The sequence below is a fragment of the Balaenoptera physalus genome, assembly GCF_965194825.1.
Source record: "Balaenoptera physalus genome assembly, chromosome: 16".
NCBI classification, from domain to species: Eukaryota; Metazoa; Chordata; class Mammalia; order Artiodactyla; family Balaenopteridae; genus Balaenoptera; species Balaenoptera physalus.
In genome coordinates this window covers 12,328,102-12,343,417 of record NC_138898.1, presented here as the reverse complement: position 1 = coordinate 12,343,417, position 15,316 = coordinate 12,328,102, and the positions used below count along the sequence as shown (strand labels likewise).

General features: G+C 43.9%; 1 protein-coding gene and 1 long non-coding RNA gene across 5 annotated transcripts in view; one reads left to right on the top strand and one right to left on the bottom strand.

The window, feature by feature from the left end:
* Window positions 1–5,326, top strand: part of ARFGEF2 (ARF guanine nucleotide exchange factor 2) — a 100,904-nt gene extending 95,578 nt beyond the window's left edge. For all 4 annotated transcript variants that reach the window (XM_082430782.1, XM_082430781.1, XM_082430783.1 and 1 more), the window contains 2 exons: window positions 933–1,050; window positions 1,607–5,326. In XM_082430782.1, coding sequence (XP_082286908.1) covers window positions 933–1,050; window positions 1,607–1,783 — 295 coding nt within the window. In that variant the 3' untranslated portion in view covers window positions 1,784–5,326. The remainder of the gene's footprint in view (window positions 1–932; window positions 1,051–1,606) is intronic.
* Window positions 4,750–11,897, bottom strand: LOC309645563. Its single transcript, XR_014254959.1, has 2 exons — window positions 10,544–11,897; window positions 4,750–8,393 (listed from the first exon to the last, which is right to left on the bottom strand). It is a non-coding gene; the product is annotated as an uncharacterized lncRNA (long non-coding RNA).
* Window positions 11,898–15,316: the final 3,419 nt, after the last annotated feature.

Here is a 15,316-nt window from a genome sequence, read left to right as displayed (position 1 = left end):
TGAAGTTTTTTAAAAATAATTTTCCTTGATGTGGGAACATGCTCATAATACAAGTTTCACCACAAAAAAGCAGGATGTAAAACCATATATACTTGTGATTTTTCAGTAATGTTTTTTAAAAATCACAGACAAAAAAACTGGAATATTTCCTATTCCAGAATATTGTTATGTCTCTTAGGATGATGGAATTATGGGAATTTTTTTCTCTTCTATAATTTTTTGCACTTTTCAGTCGTCTTGCAAGGACAATATATGACGTCATAAGCTGAGAAATGCATTAATTAAAGAGGACATCAGCAGCTCATTTCAATTTACATCAGGCCCAAAAGAGAACTACCTACATAGTCTCATAAAGTTTCTCTAAAGGAGATACATAAATGTTTTTAGCACAACATGTTTTAAAAATAGCCGTTGTGTGTGATGTGGGAAAAGAAAGGCAGTTCGTGGTTAACCGTGGGTAATAGGCTCTTGTGCTGATTGTGCTGCAAACCCTGATTGAGCCCCAGCCACGTGCCAGGCCTGCACTGGCTAACGTTTAATGTACTTGCTTCATTTCATCTTCACAGCAGCCCCTTGAGTTTGGTACAGTTATTTATTCCCATTTTACAGCTGAGCAAACTGAGGCTCAGGGATTCGTTCAAGATGGCACAGCCAGAGCAGGTGTTCACTAAATACTCATCGCAAGAATAAAGAGTTCTTGGGACTTCCCTGACGGTCCAGTGGTTAAGACTCCACGCTTCCAGCGCAGGGGCCGTGGGTTCAGTCCTTGGTTGGGGAACTAAGATCCCACACGCTGCACAGCGCAGCCAAAAGATTTTTTAAAAATAAATGAATAATAAAAGAATAAAGAGTTCTTCACTCCAGTGGAATGTGAGATGTTCCTCTTTTATTTGACATGTGCCCCACCCCCACCCCACCTCTGATTCTTCTAGTGTGTGCAGCGAGGCGCTGGCCTATTTCATCACGGTGAACTCTGAAAGCCATCGGGAGGCCTGGACAAGTCTCCTGTTGTTACTTCTAACAAAAACCCTCAAAATAAACGATGAAAAGGTATAAACAAGTAATGTCTCCACTGGGATTTGGGTTGGCTTTTCATTGAGACTTTGAAGTAACTACTTTCCTCATTCCTCCAAGGATGGTTACATAACTAGCACCATTCTAGATGCATCGGAGAGAAGTTAATTAATTACGAACAATGGGTGCCCGGGGTTATTGGGGCTTTTTCCTCTCAAAGAGCCCCAGCGGAGAAAGGCTGAAGTTGAAGCCAGGCAGGTTGCTGTTAAACAGCTACCGTGATTTTCAGTGTGGCTTTGTTGGAAGAGAGGGTTGAGATTGTGAAACACTGGTTTAGAATTGGAAACGTGATTTACTAAAATGAAAGTTGACTTTGGTAGCAAGGCTGTCCCCAAATAGTTTGTGTTAGGAGTTAAATATAATTAAAAGAAGTTTTAATTTGCAAATCTTTTGCACCTACTTTATAATAGCCAGAAAAAACACCAATATTATTTGCAAGAAGTTCCAGGGTGAGATGAATACTTTTGAAAAACTAGTGCCAAAAAATAGTTCCATGTCTAATTTTCTCTCTCTCTGTTTCTCCCACCTCAAGTTTAAAGCACATGCTGCAATGTACTACCCCTACTTGTGTGAAATTATGCAGTTTGACCTGATTCCTGAGCTCCGAGCAGTTCTGCGGAAGTTCTTCCTAAGGATAGGTGTTGTGTATAAGATATGGATTCCAGAAGAGCCATCCCAGGTACCAGGGACCCCGTCACCAATATGGTAGCCCTGGCCCCTCCCGGCCACTGCTGCAGCTCTGCAGCCCTGTCACCACGCCGCCTCTGCCTGGCACGTCTCGGGAAGGGTCAGACCGTAGAAAGTCGGCATCCTGGAGCTCAGAATGGCCTGGATAAAGACGGTTCCATCAGAGTCCCTGACTGAGGCGTTGTGCTATTTCCCTAAACTGTTGCACACCCAGTTAACACAGTAGGTGGGGAGTCAGTCTCATCTCTGTCATTCCACTTTACCGATTGAACTGCCTGTCACATCTGTCATTGCACTTGCCGTCATTCTCAAGCAAAGTCCCACGATTGGCTGTAGATGTTCTGTCAAAGGAAGTCGCTCTCCTTGATGATACTGAACATAGCTGTATAGGTTCGTGATTATTAGAGAGTATGTTAATAAAATTTCTTGTAACGGCTAAGTGCCACCTAAAATATGCTGGGATCTTTTGTTGTTTGAGTGTGCTAGAGAAGTTTGAGTGTTTTTGTCAGTTGTGAGTCAGCTGTAGTTACATTAGTTTGGGGAAAGGTAGGGGGAAAAGGGTTGGGGTTTCTTTTGGGTTTTTTTTTCTGTTTCGTTTGTTAACGTCTGGATGATTTTTAAAGCATTTGACAAAAGAGATATTACTGAGGATTTGATTGAAGGCAGAGTTTAGTAATTAAGTTAGAATTAAGAGCTTGCAAGGTTTAAAAAACAAATGTAGTGCCTCCTGGCTCTCCCTGTTTTAGTAACTGGGGGAGAAAAAGGCTATAGGAAAAAGTCAACAATTGAATGAAGATGATTAGTCTTCATTGAAGTAAGTATTTGTGGAGGAGTATTAAAATTTCCAGAATACATTGTCCATCTAATCTATGAAGCAGTAACAAAAGTGAAGTAGTAATTTAAGAGAATTAATTTATATCTGAGGAGCCCTTTTCTTTGTACCTCGGGATAGTGAGTGTACCAGCGGTTAGTGTCCCTGCATGGGCACCGTCCCCATGCAAGGTCCCTCCAGAGAGAGGGGCTGGGGGCTCTGCGTGAGAAGGGTGGCTCCTGTGAGCCTCCCCCAGCCACGTGTCATGGGTTGAACCCGAGCAGACCTGTGCTGTTGTGGGCCAGCACAGCTGACCGTGACCTTGGCAGGAGGTGGCCTGCGTTCAGTGCTTCTGTTAATTTGAACCAAGGAGCTGAGTTCTTTGGAAGGGTTACATTCTGGGGTCCCTATCACGTGAATGACGGTGCAATACTCTCAGCTGCAGTAGAACTGAATTCTGGTGCAGCTTGTGTGGAAGCCGGCGGTCTAGGAATACAGCCCCGAGGCCTGCAAGCAGTAGATGTGGGAGCTGAATTTTACTCTGAGTCAGTGAGAAAGAACACAGGCTTCATCTCTGCCCTCTCGTCCCCTGCTCACCGAGAGCAGCACTCAGCGTTAGAAGCGTTGCAGGGTTAATAAGACATGGAGACTGCTCCCTGCGCCCTGTAGTCCTGTAAATTGGGTTGTGTTGATGTCAACTCTGGTGCCTTAGAAGTTAGTAAGTTGGGAACCTATCTAAACAATTGGATAGTTTTTCTTTATAGAGAAGGATTTCTGGTGCTTTTGTTTACTAAGAGACTGATTTCTTACATTTTTTGTGTTCTAACAGCCTTGAGCAATGTGTGGTTTTGGCCAGCAGTACTCTGTCTACTTTCTTCTTTCCTCAAAAGTGTTTTAATTTCTCTACCAAAGAAAAAAAAGAGCAGGTTTAGGTTTTTACATTATTTACATACATGAGAGAAGAGGGGCTACGGAATTTAGCAGGAAAGGACCTGCTAAATATTTTACCGTGAATGGAAAATGTCAGCACGTCTGACGTCCTGGTCCTGGAATCCGTTACGTCTTTACGCTGCAGCATGGACCCCACATGCTGAGACGTCCTCGCTGGTACTGTGGTGGTCACAGCCTCCGCTAGTCAGCCGTCTCCATTAACATTTGCACTAAAGGTATAAATGAGGAGCATGCGGGTTTGTTCATACTTACATTTTCTGTCCAGCTGCGTCCCTAGGTGGAGATTCTTCCTTTCCTTCTGAGGTTCTTATGTGACGTTTTCTTCACTGAATGTGACTGCAAGACTTCGCCCACGTGTTCCTGCCTTCTTTCATTTTTGCCCCCTCTCGCAGAGTAGGAAATGTGTAAGCGCGTTTTGTCACTTGCCGAAACATTCAGGTTTGAATTTCTTTTCAGCTGTGTTTTTTAAAAGATTCGATATTCTGAATAAGGCATTTGAATTGTACCAGCGTGGACTTTTTAGAAACTGGATGTAAAACCATTGAGGGTGACTTTTCTTGTCTGTGGACTGTGACGTCCAGAGGAGCTCCCTCACTCCCAATGGTAAAGCCACTCAGCCCGAGTTCTCTTTTGTGACGGATCTGTTCTCGCGCACGGTGAACGTGGCTTGTGCCACTCACACACCAGTGAAAGGGGTGTGTGTGCCTCTGCAGCACCGGGCCAGGGGCCATTCATTCACAGGGTTATGGAGAAGAGCGACACATTTCCAAGGCCTTATTTCTTTCTCAGCATGCTTTAAGTGTTGATTTTTTTGTGCTGAGTCTCTGGAGAAGTTTTTGTTTGTTACAGGACTGCTGCCTTGTGCAGTTTTGCTTTTCTTCATTGTCCTTTAGGGAGATCACCAGCTTTGGCATCTTAACAACAAACGGTGGATGGGAAATTTTATTTCTAATATGCATCTTTAGAGTCAAATACACCTTTTCCCTGTTACTCCTCACGTACAAGCAAAGAACATACATAATGGGAATTGTATAATAATATCTGGAAACAACATTTTCCTCTGAGAGGTGACTTTTGTACAAAATGCAAAAAAAAAAAAAAAAAACCTAAACTTTCTCGTCATTCTTTTGTGATTATGGCTATACATTTAGTAGTCTTTATAGTTATTAAAGGAACCTGCTGACAAATGCAAGTATGGCCATCTCATTCAGATGTTTGTTGTTATGATGCAAATGGGTATTGGTTTAAATAGAAGCTGGATCCTTAATACTGCATTTTCTGAATTCTGTTTTAGTATTTGTGTTAAAGTAGACATAGCTTGAACTCATGTGAAATCTTGGAGTTTTGCTATCGGCAGCTTTGTAGTTTGGGAAACAAAGAAACCAAAGCCGAATATTTAAAAGAATGACTATATATGGAAATCCTTGCTCTCAAAAAAAGACACTCATCAAAAGTGTAGTTTTTCTCAGTGTTCTAATTTTTAAAAAATTTTATCTGCATATTTGCATCAAATATTTCTTTATGTGCAAATGTATGTTTTACCTCCTTAAAAATGCCTAAAAGTTAGTTAATAGCTACTTTCGTTTAATCTATACACGATGATTAAGTGCATTTAATATTGGTAATTTAATGAAAAGCATTCCTTGCCCAATGGATGTATACATTTTTGAAAGAATAAGCAGAATTATATAATATGAAATGCTATGTAAAGTTTTCTATGTAAAAATATTATGTATAATACTGTTAAAATAAATATCCCATGCTTTAATCAGGTGGTAAATCAATAAAGTTTTAAAAAGTAAAGCTGCTTTTAACGTAGTAATTAATGTATATCAAGCCATTATGTATATCAAACTTGATAATGTATATCAAGTTTTGGGTTAGTTTGTTCTTGTGGCAGATATTGGTGGTAAAATTTGGCCTTTATGTTTAACTATTATAATTATTAATGGGAGAATATTAATTGTGGGTTTAAATTTTTTTAAGTAAAATTCCCTTCATTCACTTTCCTCCCCGCTGTGAAAGGGAAGAATATCCAGCTATGAGGTCATGAGAAGATTCTTATTTATCTCATTAATTAGTTTGACCAGTGGGTTAGTTCCCAAGAAAGACAGACATCTCCTCCTGCTGGCACTGAGGGCAAGATCGCAGAGGAAGACTCACAGGTAAGCCAAGTGGGCATTGAGCGGGAGACGATTCTGAGGTTCACACAGGGAGCTGGCCTAGGAAGACAGTGAGCTCTAACCTTGCCTTTCCTGCCTCCAAGCGCAGAATCCATTCCTTCTGAAATATGTAAAGTTGTAAATCATGATTATATTTAAAATATTCCACTGCTGGGAGTTCCCTGGCGGTCCAGTGTTTAGGACTCCACGCTTCCACTGCAGGGGGCACGCGTTCGATCCCTGGTTGGGGAACTAAGATCCCACGTGCCACGCGGCACGGCCAGGAAAAAAAAAAAAAAAAAAAATCCACTGGTGAAATTGACTAATACATGGTCATCTTTATTAATTCACTGGTATAAAACATCTCTCTCTGGTGCCACATTTTAGGTGCTTCCAGGGAAGAACAAAGGGACAGCGCTCTCTTTTGGAAAAGTTTTCTGAAGAGTCTTTATCTCTTCAGAGCAGATAGTGCCTGAGTTTTATCTAGAGCAGTGGTTTTCAACCTGCTGCCAACCAGTGGTTTTCAGTTCTGCCCCCAGGGAACACGGGGGACACTTGGCAAGGTCTGAAGACATGTTTGGTTGTCACAACAGCGGAGTGGCTGTGCTACTGGCATCTAGTGAGTAGAGGCTAACAAACAGCCCGACCCCCCGCCCCACAAGGAATAACCCAGCCCCAATGTCAGCAGTGCCAAGGTTGAAACACCCTGAACTAAAGTGACTTCTTTCTTCTGAGTAACAGGGCTCCTTCAGCTTGTGTTACAGGACCTAAAAGTCCCTTTGTGGCAGATACTTTCAGCTTTCTTTGGCCTTCCTGTAAAAAACAAAGTCTCTTCTGCTCGCCCCTACGGAGGGCATGCTGAGGTCACTGGTTAGGGAAGGGCCAGCTCCACCTTATTTCAAGTGCTACTTATTTAAGCTTTTTTTTTTTAATTAATTTTTATTGGAGTATAGTTGCTTTACAATGTTCTGTTAGTTTCTACTGTACAGCAAAGTGAATCGGTCATACGTACACATATATCCACTCTTTTTTAGATTTCCTTCCCATTTAGGTTACCACAGAGCATTGAGTAGAGTTCCCTGTGCTATACAGTAGGTTCTCATTAGTTATCTGTTTTATGCATAGTAGTGTATGTATGTCAGTCCCAATCTCCCAATTCATCCCACCCTCCGTAAGCATTTTGAAAGGTAATTTTAGCATTATTCTGCATTTGTACCCTGCCAACAGACTGGAACACGTTTTAGGCAAAAGTATGTTTCCTTTTTCAGAGGACCAGAGTGGTTCCCCGGAATTTTTGCAAACCTGTGTAACATGCCTGTTGTCCAGTTTAAGAAATCTAAGTTGTCCTTGGGTTAGTGATTTGTATCACATCTTAGGAGCATCCAGCTTAGTAAATGCAGCTACATGCCCACAGCAAGAGGAGGAGGAGCAGGGATGGGGACACCCCAGAGGTTCTGGCAAAAATGATTTTAGTATTTTTTTAAATGCCTATTTCTAGACACAAGCCAACCTTATCTGGTACTCAACTGAAGACTGAGCCTCTGAGGATAATTTTATATAATAGTCAATTTTCATCTTTCCCAGAGACTCCCAGTCTTTACATGAAGCTTGTATAGCCTCCTCTCCTTGAACCTAGTTCAGATTTGCCTAAAGAATTTATCTTGATTTATGTCCAAGAAATACCCATATGTTCTAATAAACTTCTTAGCTTGAGTGAATTTGAGCTTAAATAATGGCATATTGATTTCCTTCTCCAGAGTGCATGGGTTTCTGAGAAGAACCAAGCACCACGCTGTAGGAGAGGCCAGTGGTCAGATCATGGAAGCTGGAAGGAAGAATTCTTTTGTTCTGTTTTTTTTCATATCTTTTTTTTTTTATTGGAGTATAGTTGCTTCACAATATTGTGTTAGTTTATACTGTACAGCAAAGTGAATCAGCTATACCTGCAATCCCACTACTGGGCATATACCCAGGGAAAACCATAATTCAAAAAGACACATGCACCCCAGTGTTCATTGCAGCACTGTTTACAGTAGCCAGGACGTGGAAGCAACCCAAATGTCCATCAACAGAGGAATGGATAAAGAAGATATGGTACATATATACAATAGAACATTACTCAGCCATAAAAAGGAACGAAATTGGGTCATTTGTAGAGGCATGGATAGACCTAGAGACTGTCATATACAGAGTGAAGTAAGTCAGAAAGAGAAAAACAAATATTGTATATTAACGCATATATGTGGAATCTGAAAAACCTGGCATAGACAATCTTATTTACAAAGCAGAAATAGAGACACAGATGTAGAGAACAAACGTATGGATACCGAGGGGGAAAGTGGGGTGGTGGGATGAACTGGGAGATTGGGATTGACATATATATACACTATTGATACTATATATAAAATAGATAACTAATGAGAACCTATCGTATAGCACAGGAACTCTACTCAGTACTCTGTGGTGACCTAAATGAGAAGGAAATCCAAAAAAGAGGAAGAACTCTTTGTGTAGAAGGATTTGTGCTAACTTTCTGCCCTTTTGGGGTATTAGCACTGAGCAGGCTATCAATGTCATTCATTCATTAACATTAATGATGTTAATTAACATCATTTTTAAATTTATTTACTTATTTTCGGCTGCGTTGGGTCGTTGGGTCTGTGTTGCTGTGCACGGGCTTTCTCTAGTTGCAGCGAGCGGGGGCTACTCTTCGTTGCTGTGCTTGGGCTTCTCATTGCAGTGGCTTCTCTTGTTGCGGAGCACGGGCTCTAGGCACACAGGCTTCAGTAGCTGTGACATGCAGGTTCAGTAGTTGTGGCTCACGGGCTCTAGAGCTCAGGCTCAGTAGCTGTGGCGCATGGGCTTAGTTGCTCCGCGGCATGTGGGATCTTCCTGGACCAGGGCTCGAACCCATGTCCCCTGCATTGGCAGGCGGATTCTTAACCACTGTGCCACCAGGGAAGTCCCAACATCATTAACATTTATTGATGTTTACGGCACTCCAGACACCTTACTAAGTGCTTTGCCTACAGGAAGGCCTTTAAACCTCACCACAACCATATGATGAAGGTCGCAGCATTAGATGAGGACACTGAGGCCCAAGAGGCCCACTGAGGGGGAAATCACACCGTTGGGAAGTGGCAGAGCTGGGATTCTGACCCAGGCTCTGTGTTCAGAACACACACACACCAACCACACTACATCTCACTGCGCCGGTTGATCTGGTGGATGAGGTGGGAAACCCAGCAGGGCTTCCAGCAGAACACAGTCCTGGTCTCTGAGGAGCTGATGTTCCAAGGCCCCTGTTTGTAAGTTGAGCTGCTTGGATATTACAAACACCTGAGTTAGAAACATTCGTTATCAGATCTCTTACTCTACCTTGGTAGGGCTATACCCTCAGACCCTTTCCAGACTAGCACAGACATTCAGAAGTCAAGGAAAGGAACGGTGTCTGGCAGAGAAGATGTAAGAGGAAGCGAGCAGATGCCGAGGTTGGGCCAGTAAGCGCTTGTGGTTTGTGCCTTCATTTTTCCACTTTAATACACACCTCAAAAGTCACCAATTTGTAAATGCTGAACAGGGTGTGGAGAAAAAGGAACCTTCTTATGTTGTTGGTAGGAATGTAAATTGGTGCAGCCACTATGGAGAATAGTATGGAGGTTCCTTAAAAAACTTAAGACAGAGTTACCATGTGATCCAGCAATCCCACTCCTGGACATATATCCAGAAAAGACAAAACCTCTAATTCAAAAAGATACATGTACCCCCAATGTTCATAGCAGCCCTATTTATAATAGCCAAGACACAGAAGCAACCTAAGTGTCTATCAACAGAGGAATGGATAAAGAAGACGTGGGGTGTGTGTGTGTGTGTGTGTGTGTGTGTGTGTGTGTGTGTGTGTGTGTGTATAGGAATATTAGCCATAAAAAGGAATGAAATAATGCCATTTGCAGCAACGTGGATGAACCTAGAGATTATCATACCAAGTGAAGTAAGTCACACAGAAAAAGGCAAATATCATATGATATCGCTTATATGTGGAATCTAAAAAAAATTATAAAAATGAACTTATTTACAACAGAGAAATAGACTCACAGACATAGAAAACAAACTTACGGTTATCGAAGGGGAAAGGTGGGGAGGGAGGGATAATTTAGGAGTTTGGGATTAACAGATACACACTACTATATGTAAAACAGATAAACAATAAGGACCTACTGTATAACACAGGGGACTCTATTCAAGATCTTGTAATAACCGATAATGGAAAAGAACGTGAAAAAAGATATTTATGTAGATATAGATGTTTATAGATATAGATATCTGAATCACTTTGCTGTACACCTGAAACTAACAACATTGTAAATCAACTCCAATTAAAAAAAAAAGCACGAATTCGTGACTTCTTTAGAGCCCCACACTTGCTCCTGCCTCAGGGCCTTTGCCCATGCTGTTCCTCTGCCTGGAGGGCACTTTCTCTAGATCGCTTCATGGCTAGTTCCTCCTCCCGGGTTCAAGCGAAACACTAACTCCTTGTGCCTTCTTGGTGTCCTCCTCAGAGCTCGCCACCATCTGTAATGGTCTGTTTGATATGTCTCCCCGCACTGAAATGGGGGAATGGAGTCGGGGCAGGAACCAGGGCTGTTTTGTTCATGACAATCTCACCAACCAGAACACAGTACCAGATATAAAATTCACTCAGTGAACTTTTGGTGAAAGAATGCAGGGATTTTTTTTTAGTGTTTTTTTAGTTCTTGTATTTATTTATTTTTAATTTATTTATTTTATTTATTTTTGGCTGTGTTGGGTCTTTGTTGCTGCGTGCGGGCTTTCTCTAGTTGCGGTGAGCAGGGGCTACTCTTCGTTGTGGTGCGTGGGCTTCTCATTGCAGTGGCTTCTCTTGTTGCGGAGCACAGGCTCTAGGCATGCAGGCTCAGTAGTTGTGGCTCGCGGGCTCTAGAGCGCAGGCTCAGTAGATGTGGCGCACGGGCTTAGTTGCTCCGCAGCATGTGGGATCTTCCCAGACCAGGGCTTGAACCCGTGCCCCCTGCATTGATAGGCAGATTCTTAACCACTGCACCACCAGGGAAGCCCAGGGATTTTTTTTTTTTAAGTGGAAATTCTAGGGTGATCATGGGACAGTTCACAAACTAAGGGGAATTTGGTAATTTCCTGTGCTCTCTTGAGTTGCTGGCAATTCCACTCTCCATTTGCCTTGCTCAGCTTGAAGAGGAAGCTGCCACCCAAAGACTCCACTTGCCCTCTATACCTGCCATGGTGGAAATTAGCACTAGGCACCTGCTTCCCCTGAGAGCATTCAGGAAGATGCTCAGTCCTCAACTCCAAAGGTGCCCAAAGGGCTCCGGTTTGAAACTCCACATTCCCTGGATTCTTGCTGGCCTCACTTCCCCCTTCCCCTCCACCAAAGGAGGTTGGAAAGAGAACTTCATTTCTTCTGTTAGGCTTCCCTGTTGATTATTTGATATACTTTTTGCCATTTCAGCCATTGTTCAGCGTTTTTTGTTTTTGTTTTTTCCATTTCTTTGATAGCACCAGAGCAGTGATCAAATAATGATCATTTACTGGATTTTTAATGTGCAAGGCATTTGTTCTGCATATATTATCCCCTTTAATCCTCACAACCACTCCATAAGGACATAAGATAGCTACCATCGTCACACCCCATTTTTTTTTTTTTTTTTGGCTGTGCAGCTTGTGGGATCTTAGTTCCCCAACCAGGAATCAAACCTGTGCCCCCTGCAGTGGAAGCACAGAGTTCTAACCACTGGGCCGCCAGGGAATTCCCATCACACCCCATTTTTTAACATGGGGCTCAGAGAGTTCAAGGAACTTGCCTAAGGCCACACAGCTAGATTTGACGCCCTGCAGTCTGGCTCTAGAGCCTGCCTCTTAACCATTGCCCCACACCACCTATCAGTGCTTGTGAGAGCCGTCAGCTCCTGTCCCCATCCCTCTCCTCCACTACACCTTTTTTTTGGGAGGGGGCGGGGGGCCATGTGGCTTGCTGGATCCTAGTTCCCTGACCAGGGATCGAACCCTGGGCCCTTGGCAGTGGAAGCTCAGAGTCCTAACTACTGGACTCCCAGGGAATTCCCTCCACTGCATCACTGATGCTCCCTTCAGTCCCTCCCTAAGGAGGGATCTCACACAAGGGAAGGGCTATTTAATGTGCTGGAGACTAGACAGATGGATGTATTTTTTTTTTTTTTTAAACATCTTTATTGAAGTGTAATTGCTTTACAATGGTGTGTTAGTTTCTGCTTTATAACAAAGTGAATCAGTTATACATATACATATGTTCCCATATCTCTTCCCTCTTGCATCTCCCTCCCTCCCACCCTCCCCATCCCACCCCTCTAGGTGGTCACAAAGCACCGAGCTGATCTCCCTGTGCTATGCATTGATAGATCGTTGTGGCACTGGCTCCAGAGGGCAGAGAGCACAGCCCACTACTGACATCTGCTGGCTCTGGGGCAGAAATACAACCGTGGGCTCACATGCAGTAAGTCTACATATTTCAAAGTTATATGTCAAGCTATAAGCTTTCGAATAAAACAGACCCTAACCTCCTTCCTTGATAAATACCTTTGTAATACCTGCAAGTCCAGGTTCAAAAGTTGAATTCTCAGGCTCCCCAGAGTTCCCCGTGCCAGAACAGAGCAGCGGGGGGAGAATTGGCCTTTGTCCTGCACCCTTTCTTCTCCCCGCTCAAGCCTCAACTTGCACCACAGGGCTTTGAATGTGTGTGTGGATATTGAGCTCTGTCCAAACCCGCTGCAGGGGCTTCCTTGGTGGCACAGTGGTTAAGAATCCACCTGCCAGTGCAGGAGACACAGGTTCGAGCCCTGGTCCCGGAAGATCCTACATGCTGCAGAGCAACTAGGCCCGTGTACCTAGAGCCCATGCACCGCAAGGAGGAGGAGCCCCCGCTCGCCACAACTAGAGAAAGCCCGCGTGCAGCAATGAAGACCCAATGCAGCCAAAAGTAAAATAAATAAATTTATTTTTTAAATAAACCAGCTGCGAACACGTCTGCCCCCCAGTCACACTTCCAGCTTACAGGCGCTCACGCCGGCTGTGCATTTGCTCTCAGAAGTAACCCAGGCAAGAGATTTCCAGAGACCCTGGAAGAGAGCTCAGGGCCTAAGGGTGGGGACTTCCAGGGTCCTGCACGACTGGAACGTGGTCTGAAAGGGGGTGGCACAGGTTCGGGTGAGCACGGAAGGGCACCCACTTGGCCTGTGGACCCCTTGCCTGTGGGCAGGGAGTGGCTGGAGGAGGGCCAGCGTGGAGCCCTCTAAGGCACAGTGGCCAAGGTCCGAAGGCTTGCCCAGCTCTAAAGTAGCACACCTGGGAAAACGGAGGACTGGGGACAACGGGAGGGCGTCAAGAATATACTCCCACCGGTCATAACAAATGGTCATAACAGCTAACACTGTTGGGCGCTGTTTCCCAGGTGCCCTTGTGTGGGCTTCATATATATTGGCTCTTTGATCCTCACTACCACCCTGAGGCAAAATAATATTATTACCCGTATTTTAGAGATTAGGCAACCAAGTTATAAGTAACTTGCCCAGTGTCACACAGATGGCATTGGGGTCTTAACCTCGGTAGTCTGGCTCAAATCCACGCACTTAACTAGCATGATACAAAAGGATGAAAGAATTCTGGCAATAAAGGGATGCTGAAAGATATGTCAGTTATATCTCAAGGACTTCCCTGGTGGCGCAGTGGTTAAGAATTCGCCTGCCACTGAAGGGGACACGGGTTTGAGCCCTGGTCCAGGAAGACCCACATGCCACGGAGCAGCTAAGCCCGTGCACCACAACTGCTGAGCCGGTGCTCTAGAGCCCGCGAGTCACAACTACTGAGCCCGCATGCCTAGAGCCTGTGCTCCGCAACAAGAGAAGCCACCGCAATGAGAAGCCCGTGCACCACAACAAAGAGCAGACCCTGCTCGCTGCAACTAGAGAAAGCCCGCGCGCAGCAACGAAGACCCAACACAGCCAAAAATAAATAAATGAATAAATTTATTTTAAAAAATTATATCTCAATAAAACTGGGGGAGGGGAAGAGCCAGGAAATTGTTAACAGAAAGAAAGTAGGTCCAACCGTACTGATACCAGACAAGAATTGGAAGAGGAAAGCTTTGAAAGGGCCAAAGAGGAATATTTCACATTATCAAATGGTAGACTTCATCAGGAAGAAAGGGCAGGAACCCTTTATCCACCTAACAGCTTCAAACTATAAATCAAAAGCTGACTGAAGTACGCTTTAACAACGAACCACGATAGGAGACTCACACGCCTCTCAGAGAACATCAGATAAAGAACATTTAAAAAATAAGAACATAAAGGGCTTAAATATTCAATATATTATCTACAGCTAATGTCCTAATTAGTGAAAGACCAAAAGCTGTTTGTACCATGTGAATTTTCTACCATGTGCACAAGAAAGAAAGGTGCCTCCATTTAAAAAAAGGTAAGAAACAGCAATCTGACATGTCTCAATTTTAGCTGTCAACACTTTTCTGCATCTCAGCTGGGCTTTAAAAGTGAGATAGAACCAAAAGAAGACTTCTTCTTTCCAAGCACAGCCAGATGTGTCCATGCCCTTCTGAATCCAAGTAAAATGTAAGAGTATCTTCCTTTTTTCAGGAAATCTTTCCATACAGTATATGCATTGTTTTATCAGGGTTTGGAAAGAAAGAAAACTACATGCATACTCAGTTCTAGCTCCTGAAAATGGCTGAATTATTTTCCTTGGTTTCCAGCACAACAGCAGTTGTGGCAAACCTGAGAGTGTGTGTACGTGGGGGCAGGGAGGATGGGGATCCCCAGGGAATCTTCATGGATCACCCACGCCCCACGGAGGATGGAGAGGACCCACAAGCCTTTCTGTGGCCCTCACCCCTGTAGTTCTTGAGGCTGCTACGGGTAAGGGGAGAGCGCCCCGCTGGAGCCACGTCCACAGACGTGATAACCTTGGCACATCTTGAGGGCTTCCTACAGAAACGGGCAGTGATGCTAGACAGACACAAGATGCCAGCCAGCTGCCTTCCTGATTGGCTCTCGGGGATGAAAAACCGTTAAGTCATCAGGGTTGCTCTCACCAGGACTAGAGGAAAATGTCCAGGAAAGCAGACTAGTATGATCAAGATGATTGCTTATACTATTGCTGCAATGGCAAAAATACATCTTTTCCACCAGTATCCTAATAATGTACACCTTTCTCAATGGTCTTCACCTATTTATATAGGGCATTTAATTCAACATTCAACAAATATTTATTGAACAGCTACGCTGTGCTAGGTGCTGGGGGTATAGCTGTAAATAAGAGAAAGTCCTTGTTTTTTTTTTTTAATTAATTAATTAATTAATTTATGGCTATGTTGGGTCTTCGTTTCTGTGCGAGGGCTTTCTCTAGTTGTGGCAAGCGGGGACCACTCTTCATCGCGGTGCGCGGGCCTCTCACTATCGCGGCCTCTCTTGTTGCGGAGCACAAGCTCCAGACGCGCAGGCTCAGTAGTTGTGGCTCACGGGCCCAGTTGCTCCACGGCATGTGGGATCTTCCCAGACCAGGGCTTGAACCCGTGTCCCCTGCATTAGCA